General features: G+C 40.2%; 1 protein-coding gene across 4 annotated transcripts in view; it reads right to left on the reverse strand.

Annotated features, from left to right (window-relative positions):
* Positions 1-2,980: 2,980 nt before the first annotated feature.
* The window catches only part of tfap2c (transcription factor AP-2 gamma (activating enhancer binding protein 2 gamma)), a 42,126-nt gene continuing 22,951 nt past the window's right edge, over positions 2,981-22,155 (reverse strand). For all 4 annotated transcript variants that reach the window (XM_057845630.1, XM_057845628.1, XM_057845629.1 and 1 more), the window contains 3 exons: positions 17,695-17,813; positions 14,111-14,252; positions 2,981-11,590 (listed from right to left, as the gene is read on the reverse strand). In XM_057845630.1, coding sequence (XP_057701613.1) covers positions 11,302-11,590; positions 14,111-14,252; positions 17,695-17,813 — 550 coding nt within the window. In that variant the 3' untranslated portion in view covers positions 2,981-11,301. The remainder of the gene's footprint in view (positions 11,591-14,110; positions 14,253-17,694; positions 17,814-22,155) is intronic.

A 22,155-nucleotide genomic window follows, 5' to 3' on the forward strand; every position in this document is an offset into this window, starting at 1 on the left:
GAATAACACACAACGGTTGGTAACAAGAAACTGACCTGTTTATTCAGTGACAAACACAATACATTCTAAATAACAGCCAGAAATGGCATAGTCAGTAAAACGTGCAAATAATATTGTAAACTGTCTTAAAAAAGCAAAACACACAAACAACCTCAGTGGAAAATCCCACAAACCCCCCAAGCTATTAGATGCTTTTAATGTTTCGTGCATTAGTTGCAATAATTGTATAAAAAGCCTCTCAGGTTTAAATAAACGACTATTTCAGTATCAAGTTAACATTTTAAAACAGTAAATAAAATACTCAAGTCCCCATTCTGTATCAGCAGCTTTAAACTACATTCAATTCATTTAATTTTGCGAATCAACTGTTAAAGTTGTTCAAATTGCTGCCGTTATTCCGTAATTTCCCTTCTGTCTACTTTCGACATGTGAAAGTTTTAAAACTGTTTTGAAGATAGATTCAAGTCATGATTTTGCCTGTTTAGGAGTATTTTAGATAAAAAGTTAATTAGGTTCGCTTGGAAGGTTCACTACAACAGCCTACAAGGGAAGTCTCCTGCTTTAAGATGGCGGCTGTTTACTAACGCAACTAGTTTTCCATACTTCAATGTTGCTAACGCCGTCGAGTCTGTCACCTTGCATCTAGTTCTATATACATATGATATCTATTATCTACAGTAAAACGATGTTGACGTAGTTTGTAGCGGCTGTCAGCAGCAGTCAGGTATTCTTGTGTTTTTTATCCAGCGGCATGAGTTGAGCTAAAGCCGTGAGTCGAGCATTGGCATTACCCGGGTCTAAGACAAGCATGATGTTTACTCTCGGGACGCAATACGGTCCGCTTCTCATTGCGTCCCGAAGACCGCACTGTGTATTAGTTCCGCTATACTTGACATATTTCAATAATCGGAATTTGGATGTTTGTGAATCGTTCTCGAATCTTCCACGGCCGAATCGCTCAAGGATGTAATGACGGATGGGCATGTTGTACCGTGGTTCTAAGTGTTGGATGGTGCGTCTTTACTCACGAGAGATAATGGCTCGTCATCCAGAATGAATTCTTCGGCAATGAGTCTTGTTATTCCCTGGGCTTTGGGACTGTCGAGTGCCAGTTTGTCACGCATAGCAAAAGTTTCTGGCAGTGTTAGTTGCGAAGGACCTTTCTTTTTGTCTTCGGTTTTCTTAACATACTCCTCATATTGTTTGTGGTGGTATTTCGCTACATGCTTGATTAGGTTGGTTGTATTAAAACTTCTTTCAGCTTTACCACCGCGCTTGACTTTACTGTGGCATTTGTTGCACTCTGCCTCTTCGTCTTTGTCGTCCTTTAAGGTGAAATAATCCCACACAGCTGACATTTTTACCGATAAAGTCTCTCGGTAAATTGGGAGACGGTAATGTAAATGTGGTGTGTTGAAGGTGTGCCGTAAAATGCTGACCGGATTTTAGGGAAACCGAAGCAAAAACTGGAATGGATTGTGTAAATCGGTGCGCTGGAAAACCCGGACGGGACTTTATAATAAAACTGGATCGGAAGTCTGGATCGGAATTTTTCCGTGTTGGCCGATCCGATACCGATGCGCATTTTTTTGCCCATATCGGCGTCCGATCCGACCCAAATATCGGATCGAGACATTTCTACTATTTAAGACTATTTTTATCCTGTTGTACGCACTTTAAGTGCACCTTTAATGTAGTGCGGACAGGTATAAAAATAGTCAGCAAAATACCCTGGAGAAAATTATCCGTCCTAGTGTAGACGTAGCCTGACAGTACAGTCTGTGGTTAGGCTTAGTCAATTTTTCCATTAACATCATCAAATAAACACTTTGAGCAAGTGCTTCCCATAGCCAAATTGTTGGTCTCACTTGTCATTCAATGACCTGCTGACAGGTCCACTCAATCACCTTCAGAATTAACTGGCACGCCGTCCAATGAGTGATTTGTTGAGCTCAACCGGTCATCAAAGGCCTTTCTCCACCCTCGCTTTCGCCGATACCTCCGTCTTCTTCCTGACAACCACTATCACGACACAGGCAGTCAACCGCTCAGACGCCGACACTTCTGGTCAAACCGGTTCTAAAGGGAGAGGCTCATAATAGCTGCCTAACAAAAAACTACTGAAATGCTACGTTCACACACGCCGACGCGAGTAATGAGCAGTTTTTGTTAGCAAATAAAGCGGGTCGTTTTCCCCGGGGTCAAAGGTCGTAAAACTGGAGGAAAGCTCGTAAAATGAGGCCAGGAAAAGCCATAAGATAATCGACAAATCTAACATAAACATGTTTTTGATTGTCAGCTGGGGTCACATGGCTCGCCGTTCATAACGTCGCTGATTATTCATAGCAACTCATTCAAGATGTGACGAATCCATTCCAATTAAAAAAAAAAAAAAAAAAAGCTTGGAAAAAAAAACATGTGAGTCACACTCGAGCTTGAATTGTGTTTATTTTTCTGCAGTTTTTTACATAATTTCCAAAACAAACACACAAAAAATAACATGCTCGCTCACTAACTCTCTACTCGATAGAAAACTAACCCGTTTGTTATAAAACACGTCGTCATAAAAACCACACACCGAAAAAAACAAAACAAAAAGTAACCATTATTTACAAAAAAATAGCCCGTTAAATTACAACATAAATTAAAAAATATTTACATCTGAGGAAAAACTTGGGGATAAAATTCTATATTGGGATTTGGGGTCTAATTAGAAAGAAATATTTACAATTTTTCCACATGCACACAACATACACACATACAGGAGTAAACGTATCAATATATTTTTTTAAATACTAAAAGGATGAACACATAATGTGGTAACAAATAAACACATTTTAAAGGTGACATATTAGGAAAATGGACATTTGGCAGGGGCTCTAAGACTGAGCCCTGCGGAACACCATTTACGTGAAAACATACCATTTTTCCGGACTATAAATCACATCATAATCTATCTCTCATAATCATAAATCTTTTTCATACTGTGGCTGAGCCTGCGACTTATACTCAATCGCAATATATAAAATGTTAAAATAAATAATTTTGTTATACTGGTAGATTATGGAGTAAACATTTTCCACAACCCACTGAGAGAGGGCGTTCTTGCCTTGTGATTATGAAGTCAAGAAACTCTTACGCTTGCTTCATCTGAATGCACAAATCCGATTTTATTTGTGTTTTTCCGACTCGAGTGAAGCATCAACTTGACGCTCTGAACGGGACAAGTTGGGTAGACGTTGACCATTTCAAATCCGATCCAGGTCACTTTTACACGGGATTTTAAATCCAATCTGGGCCACATTTTTCCAGAATGTAGCTGCTGTCTGAACTCTCAAGTCTCCCAAATCGGAATTCTGGCGACTGCTAATGACGTTAATTCGTATTGCTTAGCAAGTGGTGAATTAGCACGTTGAACTAGAGGTACCAATGCTCCACAAGACGACATCCTGCTATTCCTAGAGGCCTGTGCTAGCATTCGGCTAATTCCATAGCTCAAGAGTTTCAACATAAATCCATGGACAGCGATGTCACAGGCATCCATGTTAATTATTTAGTTAATTATTCTTTCTTGTGACGTATTTTTCTACATCTGCGTATGCAGGTCACTTTATTCTCTACGATTTTGTGATGACACTTTTCGGGCCACGATTAAAAATGGTAGTCTGAACGGGCATGCAAAAAGACCAGATATGATTTTTTAAAAAATCTGATTTTTACATTGAGACCTGTGGTATGAACCTAGCCTATCAGTTTTGACTACATTTACATCTAACCAAACCAGTATAATAACAACTGCAAAGGATACTGTATGTATGTTTTCATGATGAAGAATGTCTAGCTATGACAACTAAGCGAAGCTAAGCTAACACGACTGTGGTGAGTTGAGTATTGCGAACGTTGTTAATTTTGAATGGGGAAAAAAAATAAGCAGGCTGGAGTTGTACTTGTCCTGACTTTTTTTGACAAGTAGAGTTTAAGCTACGTAACGTAGCTACAAAAATTTGAACAGTCTAAAATCGTCTCTGCAGCTACGTGAAGAAAGATGCTTCACCTGAACTGAGAACGGAAGCTACACGGAACGTTTTGGTGGGTAGCTGAACGAAAATTTGGTCACTGGAAGCTAGCAACCAAAGCCCGGAGCTAATGTGGAGAATGAGAAGCTATGACAACTAAGCTAAGCTAAGCTAAGCTAACAGGCCTTCGGTGAGCTGAGAATTGCGAACGTTTTTAATTTTGAATGGGGAAAAAAAATAGGCAGACTGGAGTTGTATTTCATCCGACTGTTTTTGACAAGCGGGGTTTAAGCTATATAACGTAGCTACATAAATCTGAACAATCTAAAATCGTCTATGCAGCTACGTGAAGAAAGATAGGTCGCCTAAACTGAGAATGGAAGATACACGGAATGTTTTGGAGGCTAGCTGAACGACAACTTTGTCACTTGAAGGTAGTAACCGAAGCTAGTAACCTTAGGTGGAGAATGGGAAGCCACGTATGAAAACTGAGCTAAGTTAAGCTAATGTGACTGCAGTGAGCTGAGTACTGCGAACGTTGTTTATTTTGAATGGGAAAAAATAAGCAGACTAGAGTTGTATTCGTTCTGTTTGTGACAAGCGGAGTTTAAGTTACATTACGTAGCGAGGTAAATCTGAAATGTCTAAACTCATCTCTCCATCTACGTGAAGAAACATACGATGCCTGAACGGAGAGCAAAAGATACAGGGAATATTTTGGAGTGTAGCTGAACAACAACTTGGTCACTGGAAGCTCGTAACCTAAGCTGGGAGCTAAGACAACTAAGCTAAGCTATGCTAACGTTACTGTGGTGAGCTGAGTATTGCAAACGTTGTTTATTTTGAATGGAAATAAAAGCAGGCTGGAGTGGAATGTATCCTGGTTTTGACAAGCAGAGTTTCAGCGACAAAAATCTGGACCGTATAAATTCTTCTCTCCAGCTACTTGAAGAAAGATACATCGCCTGAACTGAGAACAGAAGATACATGAACATTTTGGAGGCTAACTGAAAAACAACTTGGTCACTGGAAGCTACTAACTGAAGCCGGGAGCTAATTTAAGATAATTTAAGCTAACGCGACTGCTGTGAGCTAAGTATCGCGAAAGTTATTTTATTTTGAATGGAAATATAAGCAGACTGCGGTTGTGTCCGTCCTGTTTTTGACAGGTGGCGTTTAAGCTACATAACGTAGCTACATAAATCTGAACAGTGTAATATCGTCTCTGCAGCTACTTGAAGAAAGACACGTCGCCTTAACTGGGAACGGAAGATACACTGAATGTTTTGGGGCTAGCTGAACTACAACTTATTTATTGGAAGCTAGTAACCAAAGCCAGGAGTTAATGTAAGTTAATTTAAGCTAACATGACTGCAGTGAGCTAAGTATTGCGAACGTTGTTTATTTTAATTGAAATATAAGTAGGCTGGAGTTGTATATGTCCTGTTTTTGACAAGCGGAGTTTAAACTACATAGCGTAGCTACATAAATCTGAACAGTCTAAAATCGTCTCTGCAGGTTCGTCAAGAAACATACGTCACCTGAACTGAGAACGGAAGATACATGTGTAACGGGTAAATGCAGGTCCATTGTGGAGCGTGGAAACCTCCCTGCCGATTCCTTCATGTAGGGACGATGGCGGCTGTGCTGTTGGCTTGAATTTTATAGCGCAGTGGTTAGCGTCCCTACCTGCCGAGTGGAAGCGTCGTGGCGCCCAGGTTCGCGTCCCAGCCTAGTTAGAGGTGGGAGCGGAACGCATGGCGGAGTTGACACACTGGTTACACATTGAACGTTTTGGAGGCTAGTTGAACAACAAATTGGTCCCGGGAAGCTAGTAACCAAAGCCAGGAGCTAATGTAAGATAACTTAAGCCAGTACTTCTCAAATAGGGGGTGGGCCAAGGGGGATGCTGGGGGAACATATTTTTTTGCTGAACTAGAATAAAGTGTAATTGCACATCTGCTGAGAGGGTGGCAGTGGTGCTCTCATTTTCAGCATGTGCGCAGTATTTTGAACCAAACAAAAGCACACAGCAAAGAGCACTGGAGATATGAAAAGCTAAGACAAAGAAGTATGACGAAGCGTATGTAGCATTTGGCTTTTGACTTTTAGTACGGTGGGAGACGAGGAAAGACCAGTCTGTTTACTTCGTTTAAAAATGTTCGCAGGGGACAGTAGGATTTTTTTTTTTTAGCTAAAAGGTGCCGAATATTGCCAACAATCATCCCGCTTTGTCAGTGTTACATCAGAAAACCAGCAAGCACTGTCAGCATCACATAATGCAAAATAACCCAACACCACAGCAAAGGAGCTGATACTGCCTCCAGCAAAAATAAAAACTCTCTGTCCAATGACAGTCGTTTTATTTCTATTAATTTTTGTTTTTTCAGTCTAATGGTTTGGCATATTGTCCTCTTGAGTTAATGTTGCTAATCAATTTGACTCTATGATTATTTTATTTTATTTTTTTCAGTATCAAACGGTCAAAAAACTTACCTTGAGTCTATTTTTACAGTATGGATGTGTTCTTTTTTTTTAACACTTTTTTTTCTTTAATATTAAAAAAGGGCACAATGTTATCCAGAAGTGTACTCATATTATAATAATAAGAATTTTATAGACAAATGATACTACGGTATATTTACAGTAGCGGCAGAGAGTTGGGTGGGGGGCGCGGAACGTTTACGTCTTCCTATTGGGGGGCGTAACAGAAAATAATTGAGAAGCACTGATTTAAGCTAACACGTTGAGCCGAGTATTAGAAAAAACTGTACGTACGTTAGCACTAGCAGCACAACTGTTATTCATTACCCTGCGAAACATGGCGGCAATGCCATGTTTTTGGCAAGTATTCACTACATTTGAACTGCTATTTTGCGGCTGAAGCAATCCTAATGACTGCGTTTGAGTTACTAAAAATTCGACTTATCTATATTTTCTCCTTTGTCTGATGCTTTTTTTTGACAAATTCCACTTACTTACTCCAGAGCGATTTATAATCCGGAAAATACGGTACATAAAATGTCTCCTTTAAGACGGTCAAAACGGAGGCTTCTGTTGTGTGACCCATTCAGACAGCACAAAACAAAGCACGAGTAATAATAACCGAGGGGAATTGGCGTCTCGTTCCCATAAAAACAACCAAAAAAAGTAGTCCTTTTGCGAGTCCGTCGAGACACAGGAAATCAGAGGATTTGCCTCCAGACGCCACTGAGGAGGAGGAGGAAGGAAGAAGGAAGGGGAGCTCACAGCAACTCATTTTGAAATGATGTCCTCTCGATGGGGGGAGAAAAACAAAACAACAAGCGCTTATCTGCTTAAACGCAGGCTGGTTTCGGAACGGTTCACTCGTTCCCTAATCACTATATAAAGATTTTGATGGAGTTAAAAGTCCAATTCAAATGCTATAAATAGCTCACGTTATGAGTTGTTTTCATGTTCAGGGCAACCCTGAACTAGCATGACGGAATTTAAGAGTAACTTTGTGAGATAAAACGCAACATGAGCTAAGCTAGTGATCTGAAGTTTAATTTATCATGATTTAACATTGAAACTTATGATGTGAATATGTGAAAATAACCGCGTTAAAGTGTGAGAAATCAATTTAAAATGTGACACGTGTTACATTAAAGCGTATCGCGTAAAATGCGAAACTCATCATTTTGAAGCGTGAAACTCGTCACGTTAACATGTAACTCGGATTGTTAAAACGTATCACTTTAAAATATGAAACTAATTTTGTTATAATGTGAAACTTGATGTGGTAAAACGTTAAAATGTGAAAGGTTACATTGAAACTACTTTAAAGGGAGCCTCGGACTTAAAGACTTGTAGGCTCTAGTAAGCCAAAGTTGTTCTTTTTTACTAAAGTGTTATTAGAAGTGCATGAATTATTGCAATTCATTTAAAAATCTAAAATATTTAATACATGTTTTGACCTACGGAGGGCGTTTTATGTGTGCAATGGACGCTCAGGGTGATGCTGTAGTTGGCCTGAACTGGGAGAATAGCTGTGCTAGCTAGCAAGCGAAGCTATTATGACGACTGACATGATTTTGTCACATTCTGCTGCTGGTCAGATTGTTTTGTTGAAGAGCTGTGGGATGAGTTCCCGATGTCATACCTGGATTCCAGCTCATCAGCAGTGTCTTTAAACTAGATCTGTCAAAATTATCGTGTTAACGGGCGTTTTTTTTTTTTAATTAATCACGTTAAAATATTTGACGCAATTAACACACATGCCTCGCTCAAACAGATTAAAATGACAGCACAGTGCAATGCCAACTTGTTACTTGTGTTTTTTGGAGTTTTTTTCGCCCTCTGCTGGCGCTTGGGTGTGACTGATTTTATGGGCTTAAGCACCCATGAGCATTATGTAATTATTGACATCAACAATGGCTGGCTACTAGTTTATTTTTTGATTGAAAATTTTACAAATTTTATTAAAACGAAAACAGTAAGAGGGGTTTCAATATAAAATTTCTATAACTTGTACTAACATTTATCTTTTAAGAACTACAAGTATTTCTATCCATGGATCGCTTTAACAGAATGTTAATAATGTTAATGCCATCTTATTGATTTATTGTTACAATAAACAAATACAGTACTTATGTAGCGTATGTTGAATGTATATATCCATCTTGTGTCTTATCTTTCCATTCCAACAATAATTTACAGAAAAATATGGCATATTTTATAGATGGTTTGAATTGCGATTAATTACGATTAATTAATTTTTAAGCTGTAATTAACTCGATTAAAAATTTTAATCGTTTGACAGCCCTACTTTAAACCGATCCTAAGCGGCTTGCCAAAGATATTGATTTACTGCCATTTGACACTTTGTATATCCCTTCGTTGCTAGTGGCATTATTGCCTTGTTTTTACATTTGTCTGCCTCTCACCATGGTTTTGCCTCAGGTTGTTTTTTTTTTATTGATCCCGACCTACTGTCCCAGACCCTTTCTGTGTGCTTTTCTTGTGTGTTCAATAAACCCTTTAACACAATTCCTATGTTATTGCTGTCTGAAGTTCGCCGTGTTTTCTAATTCCGTGGTCAAGCCAGCCACACTTTCTTTTCAGTTGCGTTTCTCTTTCAGGTTTTGTCCCATGATCTATGCGTTGGTATGTCGCACGAGAGACGTTTCCACTGGAGACCCTTATTTAATTAATTTTGACGGCCCAGAGAGCTGCAAAATGTCATTGTTTCTGTCTCTTCAATATTTTTACAGGATATTCTTTTTATCCAAGTATTTTCTCCAATTGCTAAATAAATGGCATGGTCATGACAAATAACAGTCTTGTGCTAAATAGAATATGAAATAATAAAAATGCACTTATTCAGGACGACATGGCAAAATTACTCCATAATGGTCAAAATTGTCGACTTCACCTTTACTGTCACACCTCCCGAATGATATTTTATGACACCTAAATCGGACATATGACATTTCCCTTCCCCGGCTTCGGAGAATGTAAACAAACCAAGAGGCGTGACAGCTAGCTGACATGCTAACCCGAACCGAGTGATGTTTCAAAGTCTTCGAAGCGGAAAATCACACATAACTAGCCCGGATTATTTGACATGACGACTGGGTTGTCGATTGTCTTCGCGGATTGACAAAGAGAGCAATTTACAGTTGGTTCCCCGGAGGAGGGCGGCTGCAGTTTTTGTGCAGCTAACGTGCAGCTAATGTGCACGAGGAGAGCTTTTTATATGCCTATCAATGATCAAACGTAAGTAGTCCTTTATTTAAATATAGTTTGTAGTGTTTACTTTGTAATCGCTGTATTCGTATTTAATACAAATATAATACAAAACACGATGTTTACTCACTTCCTCGTAAGTCCAATGTTCCCACAGTAGAAGGGCTTGTTTTGGCCAATATCCACGGTGAATGGGAACCTTTTGAAACTCCAAAAAGGCGCACACGCCTCTCCCTCATAAAGCAAGATTTTTCTGCAGCCGTTTGGCCGGCGTGATGCGAAAAATAAACGTATTAATCCGCAAAATCAGCTGACTCCTTAGTCCTCATACAAAACAGTACCACTGTTTAGTGAAGAGGATGCCTTCACCCGTACACGTCCCAGCGCCCTCCTCCTCAATGCAAGACCGAAGCCGGAAGTCACTCATTTTCATGGCGCGGGATTCAAAAAACTAAATAAATATAGCGATCGCTTCCACACACATCCAAGCGGTCCATATCATTCAGGCGCATAAAATACCGCATGTATTATGAAATAAACACGCTTTTTCGTGTCACATGCACTTTAAAGCAGATTCTTGATCTGTTTACCACATTAGTCACGTAGCGTATTTAAACCACCCTTATTTGACATTACTATGTTTGAGTATTTTCTTACAGCATCTTTAGTATGTTCTGCCCATATGCATCTCAACAAAACAAGCTAAAAGCGCACGGTAGTATTTTAGGTGTCGAATTCGCCTCTTGTAGGACGTTTCGCCGGTGTAGCACATTTTGGAAGAACACCGGTTTCGTCATACTCTCGTCTCGTCTCATCCCGTCTTTCCTGTTTATTTTGCGAAATATGGACAGAGCTGTCCTACTTATTAATGTTCCTCTCGGGTTTAAATTGAAAGGACTGAACTGATGACATGTTTATGTCGCTAGTCATACTATGAAAGCCCGGCAAGTTAAACTAATTTTAAAAATTGTATATAAACGAAAACATCAAGTGGGGTTTTAATATCAAATTATTTTAACTCATAGTAACGTTTATCTTTGAAGAACTACAAGTCTTTTTATCCGTGGTTCCCTTTAAAAATTGAAAGTTCAAAACTTAAAACATGAAACTTGTCCCTTTAAAATGTGAAATTCATCACGTTTAAAAGTGAAACTTGTCATGTTAAAACTTATCAGATTAAAACGTGACATGAAAATGAAATTTAGCATGTTAAAGCATGAAGATGAATGTGTTTTCCCAAGTAGTGTAATTAGCAGGCAAATCTACCTTCGTGACTAGCGTGCTTCCTTCAGCTTTAACTTTTTAAAACAACAAGTTTACTCAAATATGTTTCCTGGTATTTCAAGTCTTAAAAAAAAGAATTTAACATCTTCAGTTGACATCATCGTGAAGACTCCCGCGGAATGAAGAAGTGTTGACGTTTTAAACGTCTGTAAGAGTTGACTATATACTGAATAGGGAGTGATTTTGAACGCAGCCTCACGCGAAAATACTAGTTTGTAAGTGACGGTGGGAAGGCAGGGGGGATTTCGAAGTTCACAAGAAGTGTGGGGGTCAGCGGTGAGGGGGGCCGGTCTCATTTCCTGTGCTTGTCCAGTTTGTCGGCAGCTTTGCTCCCGCCGTCGGCGCCTCCCTGCGCGTCGGAGCTCAGGTACATCTTGTCCACGTGTTTGAGAGCCTCGTTCAGGTAGTTCTGCAGCGAGGTCATGGCGGCGCAGATGGCCGGCGAACCGAACCCGTGGCTGATCAGGCTGAAATGGGTCAGGCAGCCCTGGATGCCCGGTTCCAGGATGGGCGCCGGACGCGAATTTCCCAGCGGCGAGCGGTCCTGTGTCAGTAGGTCTGTGAACTCCTTGCAGATTTGCCTGCAAAATTATTATTTTGTTTTTACTTGAAAAGCACCATTTAGTGAAAACAGTGTTGTTTTAGTTGTTGTAATATTTCGGCGACGAACAATTTTTTCACGACGATGACGAGCTAAAAACGTTGCTTGGAAGACTAGAACATAACAAGACGAATGCCAGTGTCCGTCTGATGATACAACAACGAGACAAAAATGCGATACACAGTGAGGAGCAGAAGTCTTTGCACCCCTTGTGATTTTGCGAGTTCACCCACTGAGAAAATAGGTAGAAGACTGAAATTTCAATCATAGATGCATTTTGACTTATAGAGACATAATCTAAAATAAATAAATAAATCCGGAACTGACATTGTATGATTTTTCAATAATTTATTTGTAATTTACTGGGGTTCATAAATATTTGTACCCCTAAAAAAATCAGTGCTAATATTTCGTGCAGAACCCTTTGTTTGCAATTACAGATGTCAGTTCTTCACCGGGTTTTCACATACAGTGCCCTCCATAATTATTGGCACCCCTGAAAAAGATGTGTTTTTTAGCTTCTAATAATTTTTTAAAATTCAAATAATATGGGACTTTAATGAAAAAAAGAGAAAAATCCAACCTTTAATATAAGTGCATTCATTCAGTGGGGAAAAAATCCCACATAAAGAAAAATATATTTGACATCAAATAATGTGTGTCACAATTATTAGCACCCCTGGTGTTAATACTTTGTATAACCCCCTTTTGCCAACAAAACAAGGTCTGGGGACTGAGACGGCCATGGGAGGAGCTTGATTTTGTGTCTGGTGAACCATTTCTGTGTAGATTTGGCCATATGTTTAGGGTCATTGTCTTGCTGAAAGACCCAGTGACGACCCATCTTCAGCTTTGGGGCAGAGGGCAAGAGATTTTGATTTAAAATGTCCTGGTATTTCAAAGCATTCATGATGCCATGCACCTTAACAAGGTTCCCAGGGCCTTTGGAAGCGAAACAGCCCCACAGCATCACTGACCCACCCCCATACTTCACAGTGGGTATGAGGTGCTTTTCAGCATGCGCATCTTTCGTGGCACGCCAGACCCACTGAGAGTGTTTGTTGCCAAAAAGCTCAATCTTTGTCTCATCTGACCAAAGCACACGGTCCCAGTTGAAGCCTGGGACCGTGTGTATTTTTGTGTGAGACCAAGATTGAGCTTTTTGGTAACAAACACTCTAAGTGGGTCTGGCGTGCCACGAAAGATGCACATGCTGAAAAGCACCTCATACCCACTGTGAAGTATGGGTACTTTCTTTCTCCATCCATGTACCCGTTTATAATGCGCACCATGATTTTACAAGTTGATTTTGGGGGGGAAAAGTGTGCGTTCGGGAAATTACGGTAAATATGATAAGTAAGCCTCCTCAACTCTTTCCTTGCTCTCAAAGATTTCACCCATTTTCTGTTGCATTGCCCTTTTTTGTCGCATCCATTCAACAAACTTTTTTTTTTTCCTGTTCCAGAAAACATGCACATTTGAACCAAACAGAGCTAACTATCTGTGCTGATCACATGTCAGTATGTCAGCCAATTGAACGGATAAATGAGTCCAGGCGTTTTGCTTTGCTGCCTGCATTCGCAGTGACGTGACTCATCATCGTCAGACTCAGATAACTACAACTGCTGGGGAAACCTCCATGCCGTCCGTGGAATAAAATCAATAATAAATATCGGTGGAAACAGATAACGCTACACAAGCACTTTATTATGCTTGTTAACACTTGTGTATGTAAATCTGATGTTGATAGATTGTTTAATTCTTGGAGATGAAATGCATGTGTGGAAGCTTAGCATTTCTTTTTTTTTTTTACATAGCGTTTTGACAGTTGCCGTCATATTTTTGGAATCAAAGCACCATGTACCGGAACAGCATTCCGGCCCTGAATCTTATACCGGAACTGCGTTCCTGACCGTTCTGGCCCACTTTCACCCCTGGTAAAGGTGGACTTTTTTTAAGGTAGTCTGACCATTTTTTGAGTGTCATAATTATTGCTGATTCTCAGGGGTACAAAACTTATGAACCCCAGTAAATCACACATAAATTATTTTTAAAATCATGCAATGTGATTTCTGGATATTTTTTTTCAGATTATGTCTCTTGCATCTATGATTGAAATTTCAAGCCTCTACTTATTTTCTAAGTGGGTGAACATGCAAAATCGCAATGGGGGCAAATACATCTGCTCCTCACTGTAGTTTCTGTCATATGTTCACAATGCGTGACACTCTCATATTGTACATGGAGTAAATCAGCTTGCATCGGAGCAGTGTTTGGGGTCGTGTCAGTTATGTGAGATGTACTGCTCGGCACTCTTACTCTCCTCACCGTAGTTTAGGATGTGTCTCAAGCTATGCAAGCTATATGTTACTAACTACCACAACAAATAATGACCTGGGTTGGCAGTAAATGAGTTAAACCAATGAGAGTTAGTCAAAGGCGTCCCACAGGGCTCAATCTTAGACCCCTGAAATATTTCATAAAATAATGCCCAACTCACTTGGCAGCCAGAAGCATATTCTTGCGAGAATTAACCTCGTTGCGTTCCACGTGCGGCCGGCCCAGGTACTCCGCGATGGCCTTGGCAGGAAACTCCGTCTCGCACACGTAACCGAAGTCACGGGCTAAATGAACAGCTTCGCCTGGGGGGGAACAACATCAGCGTGAGAAAGCGCCTCTTTGAGGCGCACGAGGTGCACGCCGACTATTTCCTCGGAGCTGTTCCGTCAAAACTTTAAGGTCGGCCGGGCCTGCTGGCGAGTCGCGCGGCAGATAACAAGGGCGGATTCAAAGTCGAGACGTCTGGAAATAACAGCGGCCCCGCGGACATTCTCGACGCGCGGTCATCAGACTTTTGAATCAAAGTGAGGAAGCGGGAAGACAAGCCAACAGTTCTTGTGATCGTGACGGCTGCGGGGCGAAAATACGACTGGCCTATATTTACTACAGAGAGGTAAAAAGATCGGTTTGGATAGGATGGAGGACTTGAGGCATATGATCAAAGCTGAATCAATTGGATTGTGTGTCTGCTGACAAGGCAGACGTGGTCACGCAAGATATTTGGGAACCACGGCGGTTGTCTGTAAACTCATGTCTCTCATATAACTTTTGTGTTCATGTAACATTGTTATATTTTGATTCAATCCTTCAAATAATCATTTCATTTAAAGACATTTGGAGGAATGTAAAATTTTTAGGGGGTGTCTTTTTCCCGCCCAAAATATAGGAATTAATTGTTGAGTTAGGGGCCGTTTACACAACAACGGTAACAGGTGGAAAACGCAACTTTCTGAGATGTCCATATCGGAGAGTACATTTTGTGAAAGATTCTTTTTTTTTTTTTTTTTTTTTTATTAACCTGTCCTGTACAGCTGTTTGACATGAAGAATGGAAGTCTAAGTGCAAGGATGGTCTGAACAGTTTTAATGTTTCACATTGAGAGCCCGACATACTCCCATTGTGATCATTCAACATACCTCGTTTATTATGACAAATCAGCGAACAGGAAGGGGTTATGGCGCAACAGATGAAAAGAAACACAAGAGAAGAAAGAAAAGAAACACAAACTACAACAAGAAATATATTGAACGTCTACACTAACTACTAATATGTTGGCGCTATCCTCAGCTAGATGTATTTCTGGTTGACACCATGTGGGGGGCCTGTTGACCAGGAAAAGAGGGGGATGTGGGTGGGGGAGTCTATAAGCTAAGTGATTGAAAGGGGTAGAGTGTACACAAATCAGCTCTCTGATCTAGAACAGAGTATCCATGTGAATCCCTTGTGAGTGTAAGCCCGTTGGCGACCGACCCTACGCCACCCAATCGCCAATCCCGGCACCGGGACCCCCCACCCGAGTGTGGCCCATCACATCCAACCGCATGCGAGCCTCACCAGGCGCGCAACAGTCACGCAGATGAGCGGAGACGCCACCCACGCACCAACCCACGGCCACGGCCCCCACCCAGCCAGCCTGGGGGTGGGTGGGGGGTTCACTGCAGCCCATCCCTCCTCCCGCAGCCCAGCAATGGAGCCATCGTCCCCCCACCCCTCCCGGGATCCAGGGTGGTCCCCCGGGCCACCGGCGCACCCATCAACCGGCCTTCAGGGATGGCAAGACGGGAGAAACCAGCAACCCCACCCCCGTCTGCCCACCCGGCCCACGAGCCACTGATTGTAAAATCATTGTGAATGATTTCATCAACGAATGTTCATTCGCTCAAGCACGGATATCCCGGATGGATGGGTGGGACATGTCCCCCTCCCAACTAAGCTGCCCCCCCCAATAATTTGATACCCAATAAGTATTTTTGGAGCTGTAGACTTTAGGGCTGTATCTATCAGTTATTTTATTCGATTAATTGATGAACTAGTTAGTTCGACTAATCGAGTAATTGCATAAGGAACATAAAAATTAAAAACCTGAGCTGAGCCTCAAACGGTATTAAAACAATAAATAAATGAGGATCTTAGTACAACAAAAGAACAATTGGCTAATTTAGATAGCAAAATTCCACTAGCTTAAATGCTATAAAATGCTATGTTTTTTTTGTTTGTTTTTTTTTTCTACACAATGCTCTTAAAATATGGTTCAAACACATAGTCCCACAGAAAACAGCTAGACATACTAAAACAAAATTACGAATGCATTAAACAAACATTAGTTCCAAAAAAAACTTAGCTTATGTTGGTCTTAACAGGGAGCAGCTGGATTCAGCAATGTGAAATGAGTTATGTCATATTTACTGTTGCCACTCCATGTCTGCGATTTCTGCATCGCGACCCTTGTTAAATTACCATGTTTCACCCGTAAAGTCCGCAAAAAATCCGTGGTCCTGTGGCCATTCACAGCTGTGTCTTGACACTCTGTAATACATGCTACATGGAGTTTTCTGATCGAAAAGAGGTAAGTACGCGTTAATATCTTGCTAAAATCATGGCGTCTTTAATTATGCTCTCTAATGTTCTCACCTTCAGTTAGGGTTTTGCTGTTTAATTTGTTTGTTTTTTTTTAAATGCCCTCCTTTTCAAAAATTTTCTTCCCCCAGAAAATTGAGATTTTAAGCTTTCCAATGATGTATCACACATGCATATGGGACAATTTTGAAATTTGGCCAAATTGGGTGTCTCAGAACAAACATTATTTTTTGGGGGGGTGGCACTAGTTCACGTTTTTTAACTTATTGTAGAGGGTAATGGTTCCCAATTAACTGCGAAAAACAATGGCCCACTGTACTTGTTTTTGTATAGTTATTAAGGTATTTAGGGGGTATTTAGGGGTACTTAAAGGGTTCTTCTGAGTTACGTGTAAATACGTGTTACGTCGCCAGCTTAGGAATGGAACTCGTTCGTAACCCGGGGACTACCCGTATTAGGTATTGATGGCTTTTGTCTCCAATACAGGTATAATGAGTACTAACACAATATAATTAAATAACTATTCTTTCTTATTATCATAACACTGCAAGAGAGGTTTAAAGAGAGTGAGAAAGAATAGCGTAATATGATACAATTAAAAGGGGAGTTATCTGATAACGAGAAATTGATTAATTGACTTAGATTCATTAAATGTTCACTTGATTTCAATCATTTGGTTCGAAATCTGGACTCAGATTGTGCTAAGAAAGATACTAATTTCCCTGTTTAAATGTTAAGGCGACAAACTGCAGTAAAAGATGCTGTATAGCTCAAACTTTTATCATTGTCCACCCCCCAACAATTATTCTCTAAAATTTTACTGTTTATTGCCTTCCCCCCAACTTTGAAAACAGATCTCCGCCCCTGCATTTCCTGCCACCCTCCCACTTCAAATGGATTGGACAACTTCAAATGATAAACCAATGATAACTCATTCACTGTATGCTTGTCTGTATTGTTACATGAAACAGTTCTTAGTCGTTTTCAAGGCTCAGAGTTGCCATGTTGTCATTCAATTGCTGAGAATTTCAACAATGAGTGGCGTTCCGGGCACGGTGTTCAGACGCTTACGCCGTTCCCACATTCTCGCTTTATTGTAGCAGCATTCCAACCAGCGAGTAATTACAGTGGACGAGAACGACGCGGAGGCGCAGTGACGCATCTCACCTTCCACCAGCGAGGTTAGTAGAGTGACGTTGGCCGCCTTCCTTCTCCCCGCGGGCAAGTTGAGGCCGATTTTGTCCAGCTTTTCTCGCAGCGAACGGCCTCCGTTTTTCGATTTGGCTCTGCGAACACGCACAAACTAACGTTTAGGGAAATCTGTTCACGGTGCATTGAGAAATGAACATGACATTTGATATTCTGCTAGCATGTTTTTGGACGAATTCCAGTAAGATGTTTTTTTGAAAAGTGCTTGTCATTAATACGCAGAACTTATTTGGCGACATAGTGACCAGGTCACTGGTTAACTCATTGGCTGCCACTGACGGTGATAAACATCCAAGAAGGAGGACAGGAATGACTAGGGTATGACAGAGCATGCTTGTAATCTGAGGATAATCTGTTCTTTGAAAAAAAATACAACTATTTGACATTTTTAACATACAGGGCATATTACATTACGTGTGTTTGAGAAATGATATACAACTGTGATATACAACAAAAGGGAGGGCAGGAAAGACCAGGGTACGGAAGGCCAGAGTCAGGACGGCATTTAAACTCATTATCTGCCAATCATGGCAATACATGTCCAAAAGGGAGGACAGGAAAGGCTAGGGTATGACCTGCGGATGGTGATTGTGACATTTTAACTCATTGGCTGCTATTGACAGGGGTAGACGTCAAATATTTAGTCTTTTCGCCAAGGGAATTTTCGAGTTAGTCACAAAATGGAGTCGTGCCAATAAAGCTATGAAAAAACCTGACATGAAATGGGAGAGATGACACCTCCAGTGTTGTCACAGATTACTTATTTACAATTTAATTACTGATTACTGATCACGCCTCGAAAAAGTAATCTGGTTACTTTAGTGATTACTTTATTATCAAGGTAACTAAGTTACTTTAAAAGTAATTTATCGGCTACTTTTTACCAATTCTTCTCCTTTTGCTGCCTCAACATAAGAATGACAACAGAAAAATGTCATCGCATGTAATTGACTTTCCGATAATTGAATTTAAAAGGGAAGATCAGATTTTTTCACGTAAGGCTTAATCTTCGAGTTAGGTTGGGTTTAATTAGTCAATGGAGATGATTTCAACCACCATTGACTCGCGCAAGATTAGCCCCTCCGGAGCCCTGTAACTAACAAATAACTGGCAAACTGCGTGGAATTTGTTGTAATCAACTCCCCTGACTAATTAAACTCCCGCTAACTCGAAAATTAAGCCTAATGTCAAAAATTCTGAGCTTCGGGTTAGGGTTCAACAGTACATAAACGGCAATGTAAAACAATGCAAATTGACTGCACAATCATCAACAAACCACAAATGAATTGCACAGTGCAAAAAACACAAAGCTGGGTGCGGGCGCGAATGCGTGCGCACAACCCGGAAGTACACCGTAAACACACGCGGTCAATTTGGCCACAAATCGTGGCGGCAACTAAGCACTTTACACTCAATCGGATTTACAACACATTCCAAAGATGATAAACGAACATGTCAACTCACGGCATAAATGTGCAACACAAATATGATGATAAACAATGCTAACTGACTACCTGCCATTGCAACGGCAAAGCTACGAAACGGCCGCGCATGTAGCGGCTCCAACCTATCGCTTGAACCCTCCAGAATGAAGGAAAAATACTAAGGTATATTCATAGACGTACAAAGATCAACATCCGCATTCTTCACTCCTTTTTCAGTCCCAAACATGTGTGACGCGAGACCAAAAAAGGAAGTAACTATGAGTGGTTACCATGGAAACAAACACGTAGTGGGAACCTTTCTAACATTTTCTGTTCAAAATGGTCTTCGTATATGACTACAATATTCCTTATTCTACATACAATATGAGGCAATAACAAAATAGTAACGCACAAGCACTAAGGAAACCAACTTTAATCAGATTACTGGTTTGGAAAAATGAATGCGTTAGATTGCTCGTTACTGAAAGAACGTAATCAGATTACAATACAGTGATCCCTCCCTACTTCGTGATTCAAACTTCGCACCCTCAGTTCATTGCTGATTTTTTTTTTCAATTAAAAAAAAATATAAATGAGCTGTCCCGAGCCGATTGCGTGATTGTGTAGTCTCACTCAGCCTCCCCCCTCCATCACCCTGTTCTTTGTTGGTCAGGCAGTGAGTGCACTGGAGTTGCTTATTAAAGTTAACGATAACTGACAGACATTTAATGTTAAACATGCCAGAGAAGTGAACTTCAAAGCGCCGTATGCGTCAATCATCGTTTAACTTGTTAAACAGTTGCGGTGGCAACTCATTGTTTGTCAGTGAGCAGCTTGAGCGGATTTAAGTGGACTCACCTAATGAAGCATTTTTTAAAATTTTATTATTATACTTTGGGAAAAGGGAAAAAAACATGTCTTGTATACAGTATATGTGTATACATATGTACAGTATATATATATATATATATAGTATATATAGTATATTTGGGCTGTCAAAATTATCGCGTTAACGGGCGGTAATTAATTTTTTAAAATTAATCACGTTAAAATATTTGATGCAATTAACGCACAAATGCCCCACTCAAACAGATTTAAATGACAGTATAGTGAGTGCCCACTTGTTAATTGTGTTTCATGGAGTTTTGCCACCCTCTGCTGGCGCTTGGGTGCAACCGATTTTATAGGCTTCAGCACCCATGAGCATTGTGTAAGTAATTATTGACATCAACAATGGCGGGCTACTAGTTTATTTTTTGAATGAAAATTTTACAAATTTTATTAAAACAAAAACATTAAGAGGGGTTTTAATATAAAATTTCTATAACTTATACTCACAAGTCTTTCTATCCATGGATCGCTTTAACAGAATGTCACAAAATCATTGGAATGATGTTGAATAATGTTACATGATATGGAAAAAATGTTAGATAATGTGGGGTCATAGGCAGGGAATTGAACTGACAACCTTTGAGTTGAGAACACTGTTATCACCAAAAAGGAAAAATTGTGTCAAAGTAAGCCTTTATATCGGACTGAAATTATATTTTTTTTTACAAGAAACTAGACTTTTTTTGTCAAGACAATAAGATGTCCAATGTCCCATTGAAATTTATGGAAATGTTTTGGATTCAAAAAAGTGGGTATGCGGGGGAACCACAAGAAAAATACGACAAAAATACAAACTTGCGTGCTTCCGGCATTCTCACAATTACATTATGTACTGTAAATGAATGACAGAGTACCAAATAGGGAGCTCTGAGGCACACCAAATCAAATGTTCTCCCTGGACTATTCATCAGTCAATCGCAGCACTCCCATGCACACACTTGAGTCTTCAGTTACGCTAATATATGTTTACTATGTGGCAAAAAGCCAAAGCAGAGAAGCAATTTAAACTACCAAACCTTGAAAGTGTGAGAAAGATGCGGTACCTCCTTCTTCCTTGAGCTGTCTTGGACTGATTCCAAGCATTTAATTAAATAAAAATTTTGAAAACATACACCACAGTGGTGGAAAAAAAAACTGTCAGCCCTGGAATTTCTCACCCACGCGCAATTTAATAACGTACGATGAAATACAAATGAACTCTATTACAAGTGAACTACATGACACAATTGAGCACACGCACAAGTCCCAACAAAGCACTTTTCTGCATGAGTGGCGGCAACATCTTTGTTGTGTGCGCACCCCCTGCATCCCTCCGCTAACGATACCCTACTTCATGCTATATGACCTACTTAAAAATGCTTGTGAACGTGCATGCAGTGTGTGTCAGCAATAACACCAGGCACATGGGAAGCAGCAAACATGCGTTCCAAGCACAAATTCTCCAGTCAGGGGAGTCTGGTGTAGACTGGACAGTCTGGCATATACACACACACTACAAACACACATTACATATCAGGGAGAGGTTTGCCGAAAATTCAATACAAAGCACATTCAAAGTGTTTTGGCGCTTTCCCAAATGTTGCTGCTGTATAATTTTGCAGTCCTTTGGAATATGAGTTTAATTCACTATGTATTCATGCACTAACTCAAAACACCCATGCACCTAAAAATTTTGGCTTTTTTATTTCCATCCGAGATCTGAAGAAAAACTGTGCTTTTTAACCTATATTCAACCAAATACACTACAAAGACAAGATATTTCAGCAAGGCCGAGGACGAAAAGTGGTATTTGGTATATGGCAGAATGGCTTTTGGCCGATGGCATTTTTTTTGGTATATGGTAAAATGGATTTTGGTTGGTTACATTTTTTTTGTATATAGCAAAATGGCTTTTCGCATATGGCATTTGTTTTGGGTATGTGGCATTTTTTTGGTATATGGCAAAATGGCTTTTGGTATACAGCGTTTTTTTGTATGTGGCAAAATGGCTTTTGGAATATGGCTTTTTTTTTTTTTTTTTTTTTTTTTTTTTTTTTTTTTTGGTATGTGGCAAAATGGCTTTTGACATGTGGCATTTTGGGGGGTATATGGCAAAATGGCTTTT

The sequence above is a fragment of the Corythoichthys intestinalis genome, chromosome 9, assembly GCF_030265065.1.
Source record: "Corythoichthys intestinalis isolate RoL2023-P3 chromosome 9, ASM3026506v1, whole genome shotgun sequence".
Classification (NCBI taxonomy): domain Eukaryota; kingdom Metazoa; phylum Chordata; class Actinopteri; order Syngnathiformes; family Syngnathidae; genus Corythoichthys; species Corythoichthys intestinalis.